At 34.6% G+C, this 20,249-nt stretch overlaps 1 protein-coding gene and 6 non-coding genes across 7 annotated transcripts; all 7 read left to right on the plus strand.

The window, feature by feature from the left end:
* The first annotated feature begins 2,967 nt into the window (after nt 1–2,967).
* LOC104213744 (uncharacterized) lies at nt 2,968–12,410 on the plus strand. Its single transcript, XM_070153049.1, has 2 exons — nt 2,968–3,437; nt 11,431–12,410. The coding sequence occupies exons 1-2, from the start codon at nt 3,074–3,076 to the stop codon at nt 12,123–12,125; spliced, it is 1,059 nt and encodes a 352-aa protein (XP_070009150.1). The 5' UTR covers nt 2,968–3,073; the 3' UTR covers nt 12,126–12,410.
* Nucleotides 12,411–14,739: 2,329 nt separating this feature from the next.
* Nucleotides 14,740–14,895, plus strand: LOC138876706 (small nucleolar RNA snoR134). Its single transcript, XR_011402045.1, has one exon. It is a non-coding gene; the product is annotated as a small nucleolar RNA snoR134 (small nucleolar RNA).
* A 238-nt stretch (nt 14,896–15,133) lies between these two features.
* LOC138876699 (small nucleolar RNA U36a) lies at nt 15,134–15,222 on the plus strand. Its single transcript, XR_011402038.1, has one exon. It is a non-coding gene; the product is annotated as a small nucleolar RNA U36a (small nucleolar RNA).
* A 69-nt stretch (nt 15,223–15,291) lies between these two features.
* Nucleotides 15,292–15,385, plus strand: LOC138876675 (small nucleolar RNA Z223). Its single transcript, XR_011402017.1, has one exon. It is a non-coding gene; the product is annotated as a small nucleolar RNA Z223 (small nucleolar RNA).
* A 275-nt stretch (nt 15,386–15,660) lies between these two features.
* Nucleotides 15,661–15,746, plus strand: LOC138876705 (small nucleolar RNA snoR117). The gene has a single exon (XR_011402044.1). It is a non-coding gene; the product is annotated as a small nucleolar RNA snoR117 (small nucleolar RNA).
* Nucleotides 15,747–15,973: 227 nt separating this feature from the next.
* On the plus strand, nt 15,974–16,091 carry LOC138876678 (small nucleolar RNA Z278). The gene has a single exon (XR_011402020.1). It is a non-coding gene; the product is annotated as a small nucleolar RNA Z278 (small nucleolar RNA).
* Nucleotides 16,092–16,180: 89 nt separating this feature from the next.
* Nucleotides 16,181–16,286, plus strand: LOC138876694 (small nucleolar RNA snoR97). The gene has a single exon (XR_011402034.1). It is a non-coding gene; the product is annotated as a small nucleolar RNA snoR97 (small nucleolar RNA).
* Nucleotides 16,287–20,249: the final 3,963 nt, after the last annotated feature.

The following is a 20,249-nucleotide window of genomic DNA, read 5'->3' on the forward strand; positions in this document are numbered from 1 at the left end:
CGATGTTGCAATTCTCAGTAAAAAAATAATAATAATAAGAGCGGTACACAGTTAAAATTTGCACATAGATTCAACATGTATAAAAAATCATATAAATAAGCCGAATATGACAGTTGAGCGACCGTGCTAGAACCACGGAACTCGGGAATGCCTAACACCATCTCCCGGGTTAACAGAATTCCTTACTCGGATTTCTGGTTCGCGGACTGTAATACAGAGTCAATATTTTCCTCGATTCGGGATTCAACCGGTAACTTGGGACACCATAAATCTCCCAAGTGGCGACTCTGAATCTTTAAATAAAATCCCGTTTAGATTGTCCCTTAATTGAAAAAACTCCCTTTTACGCCCCCCTGCGGGGTGTAGGGGAAAAAGGAGGTGTGACAGCAGTCAGTTTCAATTTTTCTTCTTTTGCGTGCGTGCGTGTGTCCGCATCTTTATTTGTTTCTATTGTAATTGGTTCCATAATTGAAGCCTATATATTATTTTCACTCATGCAGTGTATTAAAGACAATTAAATACAATCTCAAGTAGTCGTTTCACCATTGTCATAAGGGCATTAGCACAGAATTTAAGTGTAGTTGAAGCTTTGAACAGGAAAAAACACAATAAAGTTGAAAGAAGAATTTTATCAAACACTTACAGGACAAAGAGAGTAAACAACAGCAGCACCACAGGTTTAGGTCAAACAAAAATCAACATGAAGACAACCCTACTACGCATAATATCCATTAAGAAAATCAAATTTTGATTAACAGAGCAAAATACAATATTCAACTAAAAATAATCATAAAGAATACAAATGAGGTGGCAAAGAAGGTCTTACAGTGAGAAGGAGTTAACTTTGGGGTTTAAGCTACAGGTAGCTTTTTCTTGCTATAAACATCGTTTCTTCACAATGATACAGCCTATAAAAAAAAACCAAAAACAAAATATTGATATTCCATTTCAGTTTTTGGCCCTAGAAAACTTTGAATTTTTCAGTAGAATTCGAATTCAAAAACATCGAAAGCAATAGCACAATCAGCAAAAAAGATAAAGAAATTGCACTTATGGATATGCAAAATAAGTTGTTATTAAAGATCAGAAAAGCTGAGTTCTTTGGTAAGGAAATTACACTGACAGAGATAGAAAATCGAAGATTTCAGAAGTGTTTCAGTCTGTGAGGTGGAACAGATATCCCTAATTTAAACACCGACCAATTTTAATCAAATACCAGTGAGTAAAGAAGAACGATGGAGAAATTCTCGTGTTGTTACTGAGAAATCCAGCAAAAGCTCACGGAGAAAATTCCATAGAAGATACAGAGGAAGAGAGATGCTGGGAGTAAAATCCGATGAAATTTCGTAGAAAACATCGACATGTATCTGTAGATGCATTCTCATCTCATATGCAACTTACTCAGCAAAGTTCAGCGCACGTGTAAGCGCAGCGGGAAATAGAAGGTATGTGAAAATGCCTAAATACCCTTTAGCAGCAAGCAGACATGACGACCTTCAGCTACTTCTCTCGCTCTTCTATATATTAGTAATATAACTAGTATTAGTACCCGCGCAATGCGCAGACAAAAATCATATCAAATTGTGATGTAGGTTGTTTGAATTATGTGCGAATAACCTTAAAATATAAACCTCTGAGATAAAAATTATATAACATTAGATATTAATTATGAAGAAGGATATGAAATTATTGTTCAAATCTCGTAGTGGACAACCTATTATATATATATATATATATATATATATATATATATTAGCATAATCCTTAATTGTAGTACTTGCATTTCATTTTGCTGTCAATATTAAAGAAAACTAAACATGTCATGTTGTGATCTGTCTTGTTTGAGCACATTAGATAATATTATTTTAACAAAATTCTTACTATCACTTTGCTTTTATCTGAAAGACTGAAAGTCAAATATGTCTTATTTATCACATCATTTTTATGCAAATTCTTTTTTTTTTGTTGTTCTTTTCTTATAGTTATTGTATTATTTATTAATTAATATTATTATACTATCATATAAGTTTTTATTAGCTTAATAATTAAATTAATGTCTTGCTTATTATCCTTTAATAGTCCTTAATAAATATAAATATTTATTCTTGAAATTTGGTATATTCTTAAATAACTTTCTCATCTCAAATTCAAATATTTTTTTATCATTCTATTTTCTAGATTGGACCGCATTTTCAAAAATTTATGTTATGCTTTCAAACTTAAATTAACTGTACTCAATTCAAATATTAATCATACAAAAGTATTTTTCTTAATTGTTTGAACACACTATATCTAAATGTTATAGTAATATTTACGTATAAGATAATTGTTTTCTCGATTTATCAATATTAATATGACTTCATTATTATTGTTATTAAAATATTTTTTTACTGATTCTTTAGTTTTTTTCTTACCTTATAAATAATTTGTATACTTTCATAAGATCTTATTTTGCTGCTTGAATTTATTAAATTTTTAAACTCAATAAATCTTTAATATTTTAAGCAAATTTTAGTTTTATTTATATTTTAACTTACTCCAAAATATAAATATTCATAGGTTATCTCAATTTACGTATCTTTATATTTTTATTTTTTTTCTATTATAATTTTTTAATTAATTTTTTACCTCCATATTTCTAGCTAATATAGAAGAAAATCTATGAGTTGATCAATATATAGATACAAATATATATATATATAGATTAGATTTGTCTAAGATCTATTTAGATTATGTATAAGATTCATTAAACTACTTCCATTGATTATGTTTTCATTTATAATTTCTAATTATCAATGTTGTCCTAAAATTTTCAAGTGACTTCATTTTAGCTTGTCACTTGGCTTAACCACAATACATACTACTCTCCTTTTAATATAATATAGATATACATTAAAGTCAGTTACAATATGACCCGGGAAAAATAGTTTGTATGAATTGATTGCGGGTCGGGCTCAATCGGGTTACCGAGTTTTGCAAAACCCCAAACCCCCCCTCTTGTGAGTAACTAATTTTCCAGCAATGGCAGAAGTCTAAAAACTCCAAACCTTAACCTCTCTGACCTCCAAAAACAATGCCGATTACACTCTCAGCTCTCTCATCTTCAATCTCATCTCTCAATAAACCCCATAAAATCTCCTCCTCACATTTTCCTTTAAATGCTTGCCCTCGTAATCAGAATATAGCTTTTCCCTTATCTATAACCAGAATTAAACCTTACGAGCTTGAATTGACCCAAAAAAGATATTCTGGGATTTTTGGTAGTAATTTTGGATTTTCGTTAATTAAGGAAAATGGGTTTATTGTGAAAGCTGAGAATGGAAAAAGTGTTGAGAAAGCTGAAAACGAGGCTCGTGGAGAGAGCACAATGCCAGATAGATTCAGGTATTTGACCAAAGAAGCTCCTGATAATCCTGTTAGATGGCCTTGGTTCATAGGTATGTACAATCAAAACTCTTTATAACAGTCTAATTTATTCCGATATTTTTTGTGAACTGTTGTTATAGAAAACATATACTATAACATAACATGACAAATTGGTTCCAAAGCAAACTTGGTTGTTATAGTTAACTATTATAGAGGATGACTGTTATAGAGATGTCTATTATATACAATCAAACCTCTCTATGCAACTTTGTTGTTCCGATATTTTTTCACTGCTCTAGTGAACTGCTTTTATAGAGAATACTATAACATAACATGACAAATTGGTTCCAAAGCAAACTTGGTTGTTATAGTGAACTATTATGGAGGGTGACTTTTATAGAGAGGTTTATTATATACAATCAAACCTATTTATAGCAACCTCGTTTGTTCCAATATTTTTTGGCTGCTATAATGAACTGTTGTTACATATAACATATACTATAACATAACATAACACATTGGTTCCAAAGCAAACTTGGTTATTAAAGTGAACTGTTACAGAGGATGGTTGTTATAGAAAAGTCTATTATATAGTCCCTTTGTCTCAATTTATGTGATACTTTTTCCTTTTTAGTCTTACTTAAAGAATAATATCTTTCTATATTTAGAAATAGTTTAACTTTAAACTTCTCATAATCAATTGGGACACGAGTATCTTTGGCTTGTTTTCAAAGCATTTGGTTCTTTCTTAAAAATTGTGCTCAGTCAAACATCATACATAAAATTGGACGAAGAGACTAGTATTCTTTATTTTGGAATAAAATTGGCCCCAAATAAAGCAGAATGGATATACATGATTCATATAGTCGACCGTGAGCAAGCATAGTTGATTGATTTTTCTGTTTTACTTAGTATTTTTTAGAATGAAATTGGCTCCCAAATAAAGCAGAACAAAAAAAAATTATTCGTATAGTCAACCCCAAGTAAGCCTAGTTGAATTGGATTGCTCTTACAAAAAGAAGAGAAGTCAGCTTTTGTTTCTCTGTTTCACTTAATTTGAATGTTTGATGTTTCAACTTATATTATTTCCTAGTTGTGATAATTGGAGAATTCATAGAGAGAATATTGAGATGAGGGTAGAGATCATTCTCTGGAATGGACAAAATCTGAGCGAACACTGCTCTTATTTGAATGAAGCAAAAATATTGCAATCTTTATAATATTAAATGCTGTTATTTCCTAGTAGCAGTCCTATGGCTTATTAATGGTAACTTAAGAACTACTTTTGGTTGTGGTTAACTCCCATAAAAAATGGAAATTATAGACATTTCAAGTCCTCTTAAGCCTGAATTGTGGATTTTTCTATTAGCCTCTCTTTTGTTTCTGTTTAGTAAATAAGATTTTATTAGAAAAGCACCAGAAGGAGGAAATGAACTTTACATAATTACAAAATACTGATAGACTAAAGAAATTATTGGACATAAACCCAGGATAGTTTTCATTTCTGTTCTATTGGGCCTTTGTATAGTTGGGCCTCTTTTCCTTTCTCTTATACTGGGAACCGGCCCGTGTCCGGATATTATTGATTATTGGACTACACTGTACATACTAATAGACTTGATTGAAGTCTATTGAAGATATACATCATTTTTCCTCTCTTTCTATTTACCCGATGGTTTCTTAGTTTCTCTCTAACACCGACTAGAACCTAGGGTTTTCTCATCTCCATTCATGGAGATTCAATCTCTTCTTGCAAGTTAACATGGTATCAGAGCGACGATTCCTGACGTACTCGATGAGCCGGTTCATCCTATCAGTTCAGTTTTCTCAATTTTGAGTTTTTTCGTTGTATTCGATGGGATCTGGTTTGCGATTTTTCGGGGAATTTGGGCTTTTTCCGGCGTCAATTGAGGATAATTTCAGCATTTCCTTGTTCTAAGTCAACAAGGCTCTACTCCTTCGAGTATTGTGAAGGAGATACGGTACTATCTGTTCATCCCTTGCTAAATGGGTTTTGTGATCTAATTGAACGATTTGTGAAACTACTGTTTGTGTAATTGATTTTAGCTGAAATTTTCTCTGTAACCTGTTCTATACGTGTTGTAGTGTTAAGTCCCAAATTTTGCCCTTAATTGTTGTTTCAAACCATGGGTACAGAATCGAGCACTTCCTCTCCTGTCCTTCAGTCTCCTCCTACGCTTATTGACTCTTCTCATCCTCTCTATGTTCATCCATCAGATAATCCTGGTGTTCTGTTAGTGTCAGTTCCCTTTTCAGGGACGGGATATACTTCATGGAGAAAAAATGTTCTAATTGCCTTGTCTGCTAAGAATAAAGCTGAGTTGATCAGTGGTAGAATTCCACAACCCTCACCTACTTCTCCTCTTTATGATTACTGGGTAAGATGTAATGACATGGTCTTTGCTTGGCTAAGCAATTCCTTATCCAAAGACATCGCAGGCAATGTTTTACACTGTGATACTGCTAGGGACCTATGGAGGGATATAGAAGAAAGGTATGGACAATCTAGTGCTAGTAGGTATTATCAAATACAAAGGGAAATTGCAGGGGTATCTCAGGGTTCTTCCAATATTGCTAGTTACTACACTAGGCTTAGGAAACTCTGGGATGAGTTGAAGACTGTTGCATTTGGTCCAGCGTGCACTTGTGGGGCTGAGCCACAATGCAGTGATGGTCAGAAACTTATTCATTTCCTCACAGGGTTGAATGAGACCTACTCAAATGCTAGAAGCAATATCCTTATGATGTATCTTGTTTCAACTCTGGGTAAAGCTTACTCCATTCTTCTTCATGATGAGAGTCAAAGAGAAATTCAACCATCTGGTGGTTTATTTCTCTCGGAGTCAGCTTCCTTTTCTGTGAAATCTACATCTGCCCCTGTTCAGTTCACTAATGGTCCTAAATCCTTTCCTCAGAAAGTCAATTTTGACATCAAAAGGACAACTATTGTGTGCAAATACTATAAAAAGACTGGGCATTCTGTTGACAAATGCTACAAACTTCATGGGTTCCCAAGTGATTTCAAGTTCACAAAGGGCAGAAAGTCTGTTGCTTGTGCTCAAGTTGACACTTCTGCATCAGAGGATCAACAGTTTTCTGAAAATATCACCAACAATCCTGTCCATGGGTTCAGCAAGGAACAGTACCAGCATCTCATGAGCTTATTTCAACAGTCTCACATCTCCCCTTCTCAAGATTCAACTGGCAACACTACTGCAATGGCTGCTTGTGCAGGTGTGGTCTGTAGTCTTGCTGTTTAATCTCTTGCTTTGTGTTGTGCATCACAACTAAAAATCAACACCTGTATTCTATACTCAGGTGCAACCAACTACATGACACCTAATAAACGCTTGTTACACAACATCCAAATTTTGCTTTTTCCTTATCTTGTCACACTTCCAAATGGTTATAAGGTCAAAGTTCATTACACTGGTTCATTACAACTATGTGATGATTTGATTTTATCAAAAGTCCTCTTAGTCCCTTTCTTTGAATTCAATTTAATCTTTGTGCCTCAACTAGTTGATCAACTTACTTGCACAGCTTTCTTCACCAAATTTTCTGTCATTTACAGGGCCCTTCTCTGAGGAGGCCATTGGAAATTGGTAGAGCAGCAAATGAACTTTATGTCATTGATTCTGCAGCTACTCTACCAGCACTTACATCATCTGTACATAGCATCACAAATAAAAGATCAGTCAGTTTACCAGAGTCTACATGAGTTGTAAATAACATTTTAAATAAAGCATCAGTTACTTTGTGTAATTATAGTGCTTGCATTTCTACTTGTAATCCTGATTGCCCTATTAATAAAACTGATCTTTTCTGGCATCAAAGACTAGGACATATGCCCTTTCATAGAATGAAATCTATTGACTTCTTATCTGATAAGTTGTCTTCTAAACAATCCTTTATTTGTCCTGTATGTCTTTTAGCCAGACAATAGAGACTCCCTTTTTTGGATAGTTCTATTAAATCCACTAAACCTTTTCAATTAGTACACATTGATCTATAGGGTCCTTATCATACTAGAACATATAATGGTTTCAAATATTTTCTAACCATTGTGGATGACTTTTCAACGGTAACTTGGACACACTTACTTCCTTGTAAAAGCAATGCTTTGATCTCATTAAGGCCTTTGTTTTAATGGTCAAAACTCACTTTAACCTCCATGTACAAACTATTAGGTCAGACAATGCCTTTGAACTTGGCTCTAGTGCCAAGGCTTCTTCCTTCTTTGCTGAGTTTGGCATTCTCCACCAAACTACCATTCCCCATATTCCTCAACAAAATGGTGTGGTTGAGAGAAAGCATAAGCATCTTCTGGAAACTTCTAAAGCATTACTATTTCAATCCAAGCTTCCAATTAAGTATTGGGGTGACTGTGTGCTCACAGCTACCTATCTCATTAATAGGTTTCCTTCCACTGTCCTCCAAAATCTCTCCCCTTATCACAAACTACATGGCCATCCACCCACTTATACTCATCTAAGAACCTTTGGCTCTCTATGTTTTGCAACTATACCAAAGGTCAAAAGAGATAAACTTCAGCCAAGAGCCTCCCCTTCTCTTTTTCTGGGGTACCCTTTAGGAAAAAAAGGTTACAAGCTATTGGATCTAGCCAATCATTCCATTTTCTACTCTAGGGATGTGGTTTTCCATGAACACATTTTCCCTTACCACTCATCCTCACCTCCTTCTGGCTTCCCTGCCATTTCTGATCCTTTTGTGGACTCTTAGGCTTCTTCTTGTTCTCCTCCCTCTTTTGCTCCTCCTCCTTCTCCCATTCAGTCCTCTCACCTCCTCAGTCAGTCATCACCTCACTCCTTAAATCAGTCTTCTTCTCATCCTTCCTCTCCTCCACTCATTCCTACTGCACAACCTCTCCCCCTTAGGAAGTCCACCAGGGTTTCCCATGCTCCAACCTATCTCAAGGACTATATTTGTTCTTCTGTTCAACTCCCTGCCTTTTTACCCTCTGAACCTCGATACTATCAGCAAGCTGCACCACATCCTGCCTGGCAGGAAGCCATGGAAAAGGAATTTCAGGCCTTAATGCTAACTCCACATGGGACATTGTGCCTCTTCCACCTGGGAAAAAGGCAATCCCTTGTAAATGGGTGTACAAAATCAAACAAAAGTTTGATGGTTCCATTGAAAGGTATAAGGCTAGATTAGTAATTAGGGGTGATTCTCAAAAGGAGGGCATTGATTATTTTGAAACTTTCAGCCCTGTTGTTAAGATCACAACAATCAAATGCCTCCTTACCCTTGCTATTAAACACAATTGGAATGTACACCAAATGGATGTCAACAATGCCTTTCTCCATGGTGATCTTAATGAAGAAGTTTACATGAAGATCCCTTTAGGTCTGTCTGTTGCATCCACCTCTTTTGATGTTCCTTTAGTTTGTAAATTGAAGAAATCACTTTATGGGCTAAAACAAGCTTCTAGGCAATGGTTTGCAAAGCTTTCAGAGTCTCTTGTTTCAAGAGGCTACTCTCCTAGTAAGAATGACTCCTCTCTTTTTACTAAAGTGACTCCAACTTCTATTGTCCTTCTTGCTGTTTATGTGGATGATCTTCTTTTGGATGGCAATGATGATGCTGGAATGCTAAGCCTGAAGTCCTTCCTTGATCATCAATTCAAGATCAAAGACCTTGGGAGTGTCCATTATTTTTTGGGCCTTGAGATTTCTAAGGTGGAACAAGGGTTTCTTATCAACCAGCAGAAGTACACAAAGGAGCTCCTCTCTGAATTCCATTTTTCAGAGGTCAGACCTGCTCTCACACCCCTTGATCCTCATGTCAAATTATCTGTTGACTCAGGGGAAGCTCTTCCTGATCCTACTGTCTATAGAAGATTAATTGGCAAACTGAATTTCCTTCAACATACCTTATTCAATGTAACATCTCAGTCAATTTCTTGTGTCTCCTAGAGTTCCTCATATGCTGGCTGGTTTACATGTTCTCAAATACCTCCTCAATAATCCTACCCAAGGCATTCTGCTGAGTGTTGCCCCTGATTTCTCCTTAAAGGCTTATGCAGATTCTGACTGGGCTGCTTGCGCCATTTTCAGAAGATCTGTGACTAGGTATTATGTGATTATTGATGATTCACCTATTTCCTCGAAATCTAAGAAACAACCTACTGTCTCTTTTTCTTCTGCTGAAGCAGAATATAGAGCTTTAAGGAAGGTTGTTACTGAGGTGGTTTGGCTTACAAGGCTGTTGGCTGACATGGGGCTGTCTATTACTGCTCCTGTCCCTATTTTTTGTGATAGTCAGGCTGCCCTCCACATTGCTAGAAATCCTGTTTTTCATGAGAGAACCAAACACATTGAGGTGGACTGTCACTATGTGAGAGATGTGCTTTCTTCTGGGCTTATTGTTCTTGAACATGTATCTTCTGCTGATCAACTTGCTGATGTTCTGACCAAAGCTTTGACAGGTGTTCCCCATCATAAGCTCTTGTGCAAGCTGGGTGTGCACTCACCCTCCAGCTTGGGGGGGTGGGGGGTGATAGGCTAAAGAAATTATTGGACATAAACCCAGGATAGTTTTTATTTCTGTTCTATTGGGCCTTTGTATAGTTGGGCCTCTTTTCCTTTCTCTTATACTGGGAACCGGCCCATGTTCGGATATTATTGATTATTGGACTACGATGTACATACTAATATACTTGATTGAAGTCTATTGAAGATATACATCATTTTTCCTCTCTTTCTATTTACCCGATAGTTTCTTAGTTTCTCTCTAACACCGACTAGAACCTAGGGTTTTCTCATCTCCATTCATGGAGATTCAATCTCTTCTTGCAAGTTAACAAATACATTAGTCAAAAGTGGTTGCAACAGTCAACCTTAAACAAAGTCAATCGCATGATACAATCTCATTGCCTTGCTCTGCTTTGTCATTATTATTTTCCTTCAGGATCTTTTTTCACTATTTACACTCCATTATAGGTGCCTTGGTTACCTTTAATTTTGTACTAGTTTCTTTTGTTCTAGTCTTCTAAGGTTCTCCTCTTTTACTATACTACAGGATTGTCTGCTTTGTGCAACAGTACTGTTAATTGTGATCATTGTTTCTTTGATAATCCCTGTGAATTGACGATGTAGGGTGCTACCAGTATGATTAACTTCTATGTGTATTTGATGACTGTTGAAATTTACCTTAATACACATTATGCAACTCTTCAACCCCTACACCCCCCCCCAACCCCCCAACCCCACCCCAAAAAAAAAAACATTAAAGAAAAGACCCACACAACAAATGTATTCATTCAGGCAATCTATTTCCATAGATAGATTATGACTTATGCAGTACCGGCATATTCTTAAGTTTGAGATCTAGAAATTTCAATCTTAAGCCATGGGATAGGTCAATAATACACCTAAAATATCATCTGAGTATACATAATGATTGAGTGGTATAGCTTGATAGAATCAGTCAATTTTCTATTCTTGGTCATTAGTTTAGCTGAGTGCCCCAGTCTAGGACGGAGATTTGCGTAGTTGATAGTATAGCTGCTGCTTGGAAAAAAAGGAGTATAACTGCTACTGAGTTGTTGAGTGATGTTAGTGGTAGTGCAACTACTTTATCGAGCCTTCCTTAGGGGGTAACAAGGTCACTGTTCTCTTACTCCAATGAATTCCTAGAAATTTTGAAGAATTCCTCAGAATTCTTCTATGTTGGTTTACTGTTATATCTTTGTCTGGATTACATGGTAGGTAAATAAGAAGGATTAGCTTGTCTCTTCTATGTTTGTCTTTTTGCGTTGTAAGCTTGGCTTTTTCATATTAGTTAAAAGCAGCCCAAGATACTGTGTAGTTTTGGCGGGCAACTTGCCAGGACATGTATCTGTTGTAAAAGCATCATATAGTTGTTGATCATTTGTGTTCCTTACAGTTCTCATTAAGTAATGGATCGCCTCCTCGTTCTGCACTTTTCTTGTGTGGCCTGCCCTCTATTTATGAAGAAGTGTTCAATAGATATAGATAGAGTATTAAACTAACTCTGTAAGTTGTCGATATGCAGCATTGGCCTTTCTGCTATATGCCTGGAGAACTGTCTTGTGGGAACTGTCTAATTGGAAAAAAGCTGTGGGTGCTATCTTCCGATTTCTTGGTTACATCCCGAAACTTGCATTGTCCTTTATATACTACTTCATAGGGGATCAGATCACAGCTGTAATTAGATTTATTGAATCAACAATTTACTCCATTCGAGCTTTCTACTCTGGTGTAGTTGCATATGCACCACTTCAAGAGCTGACAACAATCATAATTTTGGCATCTTGTGTACTTGCCATTGCTGAAGCGGCTGTTCCAGATTCTGTGAACAGCCAACCGTACCTTCTTACTGCAGCTGGAATAATGGGATTCGCTGCTGTGAGAGGTTATATCTCTGAGCTGTTCTTTTGGTTTCTACTTGTGGGCTTGTTTGTCTTTGCTCGATTTATTAGAAAAAGAGACTATGTGTCTTCCGCATTGCCTGCTGCAGCTGTATTAGCTGCTGTGGGAGAGCCTTGGATTAGAATGGTAGTAATGGTTTCTTATGCTGCTTTGGCCGTTATGCAACATTCTACGATGCCTTTGAATAAAAGTGAAGGTGAAACTACCGGTGCAGTTAGGAAGGTCCCGTTGCCTCTGATATGTGCTGCATTGGCCATTGGCGTTCGACTTGCTGCAAAATGGGCTGGTTATCGGCATTTGACTTGGATGATTGTTTGATATGCAACAAGTCTGCCCCTTGTCCGCGCTGATAGAGCATTCTTAGTTGTTAGTTTCTACAGTGGCAACATGTTTTTTCATTTGGCAAAATTGCTGCTTCTTTCTCTTTTTTGCCTGTCCAGTTCTTTTGTACAAGTTATCTTTTACGGAGCTTATTTTTCTTTCAAATTATGTTCTAAAATCCACTGTAGTTGCAGTTTTTATTGGTTCTTTCTGTTTCCTTTTATACATGCAACTACAATGTAGAAGAGGCAAGACACTCAATGATATTGGCTATTTCAGATATGTGTGCGATTTTGCAAGAGTGGCGTGGTAAAAAACATAAAATTGTGAATTTGATTGAAACTTGTCAGATGACTAAATTTTTGTTACACTGCAACTAACCTATTTTACAGCAACGTAAATCGTGATTAAAAAAAATCAATACATCTAATTGAAGTCATTCAGTAAACAATGTAAGTTGTCTTTCAAATTTTAATTAAATCGTGTTCAGAATATAACTTTTAGTTGGGAAAGGTGTCAAAGTAATTTAACTTTGTGAAATAGCAGATTTCCCCATTATTAATAGTTGCGTCACATTTATCTTGTCGTTACCAAAATGGGCTAGATTGTTTATATTGGTTAATGGTAGAAGCTTTCCAAAACGTGGTCCTCTATTATAAAGGGAAAAAATCAAATTTGTCATTGAACTATGCGAAATGATGCAGATTTGCCCCTAAATTTTGAAGATGATCACTATTTCGAGAGGACACCACTATTTTCTTCAACACTTATTTCTATCCCCAAGCTTAAAGAAACCACCCTCAGACTTTAAATAAGTCCAAATGGAGCTCAAACTACAATTGTACGACCGAATCTAATCCTCAATTATATCGGAACTTCATCAATACAATTCCATCACTAATCTTTCTTAGATCGCCAATAGCGATGTCAGAGCTCCACATCGACCTCCTAGTGCTAAAATAAACTCAGGCACAAAGAAATCAACTCCTAAATCATTTGCAACAGAAATGTGGTCTTTTCGTGGAGGTAAAATAGTAATTAAGAGTCCCGAAGGGACGACCCAGTTGGGTTTGGAGTGCGATATCCACACGGATGACGCCGGTTCGAAACTAACTCTATGCTTTTCTGGGTCTGAGTCTGTTGTACGGGACTTGCCTAGTGCGGTTTACATCCCCTGTGTGGTTTGCAAGTTACTACATAGTGGGGGTTTACCCATTACGCACAGAGTGCTTATCCAAAAGGCAGAGACTGTAGCAGCTGCAAATTTTTCTGGGATTCCAAAAAAAAATAGTAATTAAAAAAGTGATAAAGATTGAAAGTATGACAGTGTTTATTTGAATGAATGATTTTTGTATGAAAATTATTGTTGTTCTTTTTTGGAGTGTCGTGGGAGTTAGAAGCAGGCGTGGAGTAACAATGATCTTCACGTGATGTTTTTAAAAGTGGAAAATATTAATCGTTATAATGGTGATCGATTTAGAGGGATGAAATATATTGGTCGAAAGAAATAGTGATCAATTTTGAACAATTTCGCAAAGTTTAAGGGCAAGTGTAGATCATTTCTCTTAGTTCAACGAAAAATTTGACCTTTTTCCTTTTAAATGAAGGTTCACATATTGAAAAATTAGTGAATAAGCACGAATATAAACCACTTTTACCATGTCAAGAATAGATTTAATAGGATTGCACAAACACAAGGCAAAGTGCACCAATAACTACTTTTAAATCTGTTATTTAAAATATATTCATAATTTACAATGTATTTAAAAATTAGTCAATTCACTCAAACTTCAGAACTAAGTATTCTGAATTTAGAAATTCAGGACTTAATGTTCTGAAGTTTTGAGCTGCTAATTTAAAATTCAGGACTAAGTGTCCTAAATTTATGAACTACTAATTTAAAACTCAGGACATAAGATTCGAATTTTTGGACACAATTTTTGAACTTTAGGACACGATGTCCTAAAGTTTGAGCGAAATTGACTAATCTTTAAATACATTGTAAATTGTGGATATATTTTAAATAACATGCTTAAAAGTGGCTACCTGGTGTCATTTCCACACAAACTTAAAACTCCGTGGTTGGAAAAAATAACTAGCACAATCTAAAATTTCAATATTTAGAGTAGACAATAAAATTACTTAATGGGCAAAATACAAAACTAGTAGGTCGACAGAAACTAATTGTATTTCTTATATAAAAATGTATAAATTTTTATACATATATATAATAAACCTATATACAAAAAATATATATTTCTCTTAATAATCAATATATGAATTCATATTCCTACATTTTAATTGTGGAATAGAAGAGCCCATTAGCTTCACAGATCCAGAACGGCGCAATTAGGGTTTCACTGACCCCCTCCTGTCTTCTATAAAACTAAGCCACAGCTCTCCTTCTTATAATACCCTGCCTCTTCTCCTCTTCCTCCAATGGCGTCTGTAATAATCGTCGGAATCACACCCGAGCCTCTCTGACGCTCAACCGAGCAAATGCACCTGTTCAAAATCACGATATGAACTTTCAAATTATTGATCTGAGATCATTTACCTTTATCTGTGCACTTATTTTTCTCTTTTCATTTCAGCTAAGTAAATTGTAAGTCTGCACGTAGCCTCCCGGGCTCGTCTGAGCAATTTTTACATGAAGTTAGCAGCCCCAAAGCTCGTGCTATATCTACCGCCGCTAGTGTTGCAGTTTAGCCCTTTTGTACCTTCTTTACCCTTGGCTTTATCTGTGTCAAAATCAACGGCTACATTAAATCCTCTTTACACTATTTCTATGTTAATTTCTTTTTTTTAATTTAACCAAAAAATGCCTCATATCACCTTTAGCTTATTTTCTTCTTACTCAGTGAAAAAACTAAGCTAGTCAACGAGGCTGAAATTAAAATAGCAGTGTCAACGTGGGGTTTATTGCATTTTTCTTACTGTTTTACTCCTAAGTCCACTGCTATATTCTAAATATTTGTTTTTCTAATTTGGGATTTTTTAAATGTTGGCTATGATTTAAAAATTTATCCGCGCTTCTGAGAGCAATCTATGAAGTATACGATAAAATAATGGTTGAATTTCTTAATATGAGCCTATGTTTTCTAATTTTTTCTTACTATTAAGTGAGTTTTTGACAAAACAAAAATTATTCAGCTTATTTGGTTTTTGGCAGTGATGATATATAAATACAGCTTTAAAGCCAGTTCTGCTTCTGAAATTCCGTGATTGATAGAGCTGTTTATTTCTCTGAGCCTCAATTTCATTAAGAAAATTACGTTTTTCACATAGTTTTGTCTTAATTTATGTGCTTTAAGTATAATTATTTACGTATAAAATGTTTTATTTATTGTTATGTTTAGCTATGTATACAAATAGTTGACCTGTCTTAATTGTACAAGTGGTTGAATTTGGATAAATGTAACAATTTTATGATTTTCTTGAATATTAAAGGTTGAGAAAAATGTTTTTAAGTGTGATAATTAATGGAGTATTGTTTATTAATTAATGAACGATTGATGTTTTGTTAATAAGAGGCCAGTGATGTATGGTAATTGTCCGTACCATATGAGGAGCTTCACGGCTCCTTTGATTTTAAATTTACCTTAATTTCTGAGGCCTCTTTAATCTTCCTCATTTTTCCTTATAAAACATTATTGTTCAATAGGTGACTAAAGTAATATAATAGCATTATAGCTAGTAAAAGTATTGTTTTTTATTGCTTAAACCTTGGCAGAATTTGGCAGAGTGATGCACAAAGCATCTTGCGTTCATGCAGGCCCTTAGTAAGGGCTTGAAGCCGGGACAACTAAGAATTATACTGTTGCTCTAAGGCTTATTGTCTAGTTGCTGATGATGATATAATCTATTTTATATGAGGTGTAGTGGATCCAAGTCCCTGCTTTTGCAGGGGGAACCTCTTGGCGAAACAACATTACAAATGATCATATTGGATTTTTCTGAAGCTATAATTTTTTTAGTTTTTTCAAAATGGGATTTTCTTTCTTGCTGATTTCTTAATATGCTGAAAAAATGAGTTTCACTATACCCTTGCTCTTTAAATGTGGATGTAGGGTCTGAAAAACTCATATAGTTAAGTGCTGTCATCAGCTTCTTCACTTGTACCAAACATGTTTGGAGTCAAATAAAAGCACTACATTTTTTGCGTTTTTAGTTCCATCTAATTTCCTTTTATTTGTTAGAGTTGAAGAAATTGTGATTGTTTATTATTTGGAGTTGCGATTGTTGACTGTCAAATGTGCAATATTATTGTAGTCTGATCAAAGATGATCAAGTATATCTGATACAGTTTAGGACCATATTCACTATTTGATGATTAACAAAATATGATCATCACCTTTTACTCTTTGAGCAAGTAGTGAAAATGGTTCTAAATTGTTTTGGACATACTTTATCCTAGCCGATGTTGGAGTATTTTGAAGGATTAAGACTGCTTCTGGTACCTATTTCTCTTGTACTTTTGTTGATTATTGATATGTCACCTCTTATAACCAATCACAGCACTATTGAGTTCCAGTGCTCTATGTCACTGTTCCCCACATGCCAGATTTGGTTAGCAGCCTTGATTAAGTACAACAAAGAAATGTGATGAACAATTATCAAAGATCAAAGGATCTTTGTGTGATGATTAAACAAGTTGCTATCTTGCATGCAATTGTATCAATTGGCCCTTGTGGTTTCAACTAGAAAAGCTTGCTCAACACACCCATTTCCAGATTAGTACTTGTGTATTATGAGAAAATACTCCAGAAGTTGGCAAAAATGTCCATACGCTTAAAATTAGTCTGATTCATTACTGTAATGTATAAGAAAGTGTGTTTCTGAAATGAGACGTTTCTTCTTGCATTTTGTTTGAATTGAAAAATGAACTATGATACTATCTTTTATTAATTTTGACTAAAAAACTGTACTATAGGGACATTAATTTGAGCATTGGGGCATAATTTTTTAGCTTTGAATTGAAAAAAATTAACTTTAGATAGAGTACAGCAAACACTGGCTATGCTCTAAACGACAGTGTATGAACTTTTGTTCAGTTGGTCTTTAAATGTTTGTCGGATTGTAAGACTTACTGCATCTTTATTTGACCTATTTTGTTAAAATTGACACACGTTCTGTCTACTATCTATGTTGTTAAATTGTTCGGCAAATCAATTGTTCTTCATCAATTTACAGATTCTACTTATTCGGACATATAATTTATCTTGCATCTCAAAATTTAAAGTACATCTCAACATATATGATTGAGAAATGGCAATGCAGAACGTAGTAAAATGATGACCTACCCAGAATATAAAATTTATATTGTTTACAAGTTACAGATTAATGACTCATATAGCCCGTTTAGCCAAGCTGTAAAAATCAGCTTATTTTGAGAAATTATTTTTTACAAAAGTGCTTTTTCAAAATACTTCTGGTGAGAAGCAGTTTGTGTTTGTCTAATTAGTTTGAAAAGCACTTTTGAGCAACAATTAGTATTTGACCAAGCTTTAAAAAACTAAGTGTATTTTTCTCAAAAGTGCTTTTGGAGAGAAGCTACTTTTTTGTGCTTTTTCAAAACTGCTTTTGCTTCTCCTCAAAAACACTTTTTTTACTTTCAAAAAGCTTGGTCAAACACCTCAATTTTTAGCGAAAAGTATTTTTGACAAAAAAAAGCACTTTTTGCCAAAAAAGAAAGCTTGGACCAAACATATGGTTGAAGATGCCTTAAGCAAGTTAAAGACAACTCTCTTCCTTGCAAAAGAAAATCAATAGTACTTTCGTTTTTGAAGAATTGACTCAAATAGCCATTCATTGAACCAGTTAAACTAATAATAGCAAGTGTTATATTGTTTGTATAATTTATGTATATTATGTGCATAATTAAGTATAATCATGACTTTCAATTGTATTTTTTAGAACCTTAAGTTACCCTTCCACGGTCAAAGTGCTGGATGGACATGGTCCTTGTCTTTAATTATTATTAACTAGTATTAAATAATATGATAGGAGATAACGGGTTCGAGCTGTGAAAATAGTATAATAAATCTTTTTGGTTTGGCTTTTTTCAAAATCGTACACAGCGGGAGCTTTAGTATAAATAATATACTCTACTTATGTAAAAAATTCAAAAGTGATCACTTTGGATATTGAGTTCTCACAAAGTGCCAGCAATTCAGCAACATTTTCTATAATCATTTTGCTAGAATGACTTATATTTTGAATTAACTTAGTTTACTAGGTGGACCTAATTAAAATATTAAGCCAACTTCATATCTTAGTCAACAAGTTGTTATCAATTAATATGGATGGTTATGCTCCTTTCACGTCTTAACAACCTTGTGTTCTTGATTTCTTTATTGTTATTATTTTGGAATAGGCAAAAGACATAAAGATTCCATTAAACTTGTTCAAAAAACAGATTTGAACATTAAATTAAACGGGTGACTTTTTTTCCCCTTAAGCACATTGTGAGTGAATTTTGTTCACCCTTCATGACACCAGACTAAATTTGAATCAAAGAAAAAATATTTTAAAATTACATACTTTATAAAGAAACCCCAACGGGAAAAGTGAATTACCCGATCCAATTCTTCTTCTCTTTTTCAAGAACCTTAAAACTCCCTCTCCTTCAATTAGTCATAATTTCTAGCAAAGATATGAAATTTCGAACAAAATCAAATCCTTTTATTTGAATCAAAGTTTTATTCTTCTCTATAATCTTTTTGTTCATATGATTTTAGGGCTTATTTTGAGTGGTTCGAATTTCTTCTTATTTGAGGGATTTTATCTGATTTTCTGTTTTGCACATAATGAGGTCAACTAATTTGGTTAGACTTTGCATAGAAGATGATGATCCTACGAGAGAAATCAACAATCTGCAGTATCTACGCTCTAATAGACGAGATATGGGGAAAATATACTCTAGGTTTTGAGTTCATCAAACCATTTCTCGTTTGTATTTAGAGAGAAATGAGATTGGAATTAAAAAATTAGGGTAAAAATTAAACAAAATGGGTCGGGTATTTTAATCGGATGGGTTTATTAGTGATGAACTGGGTCATTAAAATGGCAAACTTCATCAATGACGTGGCATCACCAAAAAGAGTGTGGCTCACACTCATTACTCTTTAACAGGTGTCATGGAGGGTGGAACAAAATTCACTCACAATGTGTTTAGGGAGGTAAAAAATCACCATTTAGTTTAAGTGTTCAAACCTATTTGCTGGACAAGTTTAATGGGGTGTTTATATATTTTGCCTTTTGGAATGTGTACTATTTTATATCTCTCCTACGTTAGGTAATTTGTATTTTTGCTGTTTTACTCAAAGAAAATGCCCAAAAATGGGGTAAAAGAAGATGCATCGTCCTAAAACCTAGAATTCAGATAAAGGAAATTTCATAAATTTAAAGCATTAATTTAAAATTAACTAATGTTTTAAGGTGAAAAATGAATAAACAAAAAAAAAAGGTCTACATCAAGTAGATATAAATTATGCTTGCACAATATTCCGATTAATTGCTCCCTATTTACAAAGTCATACTTGACGTTAGAAAGAAAACTAGAAAGCGAGAGAAACATTACAAATATGCAAAAATGATAAAGTTTCAATATATTTACCAATACCATAGTAAAAGTCTAATTATATAAGAAATAGGCGAGAAATTATAAAAATGTATATTAAATTCACAGTTATCTTTCTTGCTGAATAAAGTTAAAATAGCACGGCTAGTCAGTTTTCGGACTGGTCATTGAAAAATAGCCAGCGTTTGCAAAATCATTGAAAAATAGCCACTATTTTGCTGCAACGGGGACCGGTCCAACATGGCATATTGGAGATCAATGCACCAGTGTATGAACTTCCAGCATATTATGCTGGAACTCCAACACGCGAAAAGTTCCAGCATAATATATTGGAGATTGGAGTAGGGCTGTGCACGGATCGAATTGGATCTGATTTAGCCTATTTCAGATTCGAATTTCGGATTTCGGATTCTGAAAAGGGCAATCCGAATCTGATCCGAATTAACATTGGATTGGATCGGATTTTAAATTTTGGATCGGATAATTTTTCGGATTGTCGGATCGGATTGTCACAAAAATTTTCAACAATTTAAAGTTCA

Source organism: Nicotiana sylvestris, chromosome 8 (assembly GCF_000393655.2).
Source record: "Nicotiana sylvestris chromosome 8, ASM39365v2, whole genome shotgun sequence".
Taxonomy (NCBI): domain Eukaryota; kingdom Viridiplantae; phylum Streptophyta; class Magnoliopsida; order Solanales; family Solanaceae; genus Nicotiana; species Nicotiana sylvestris.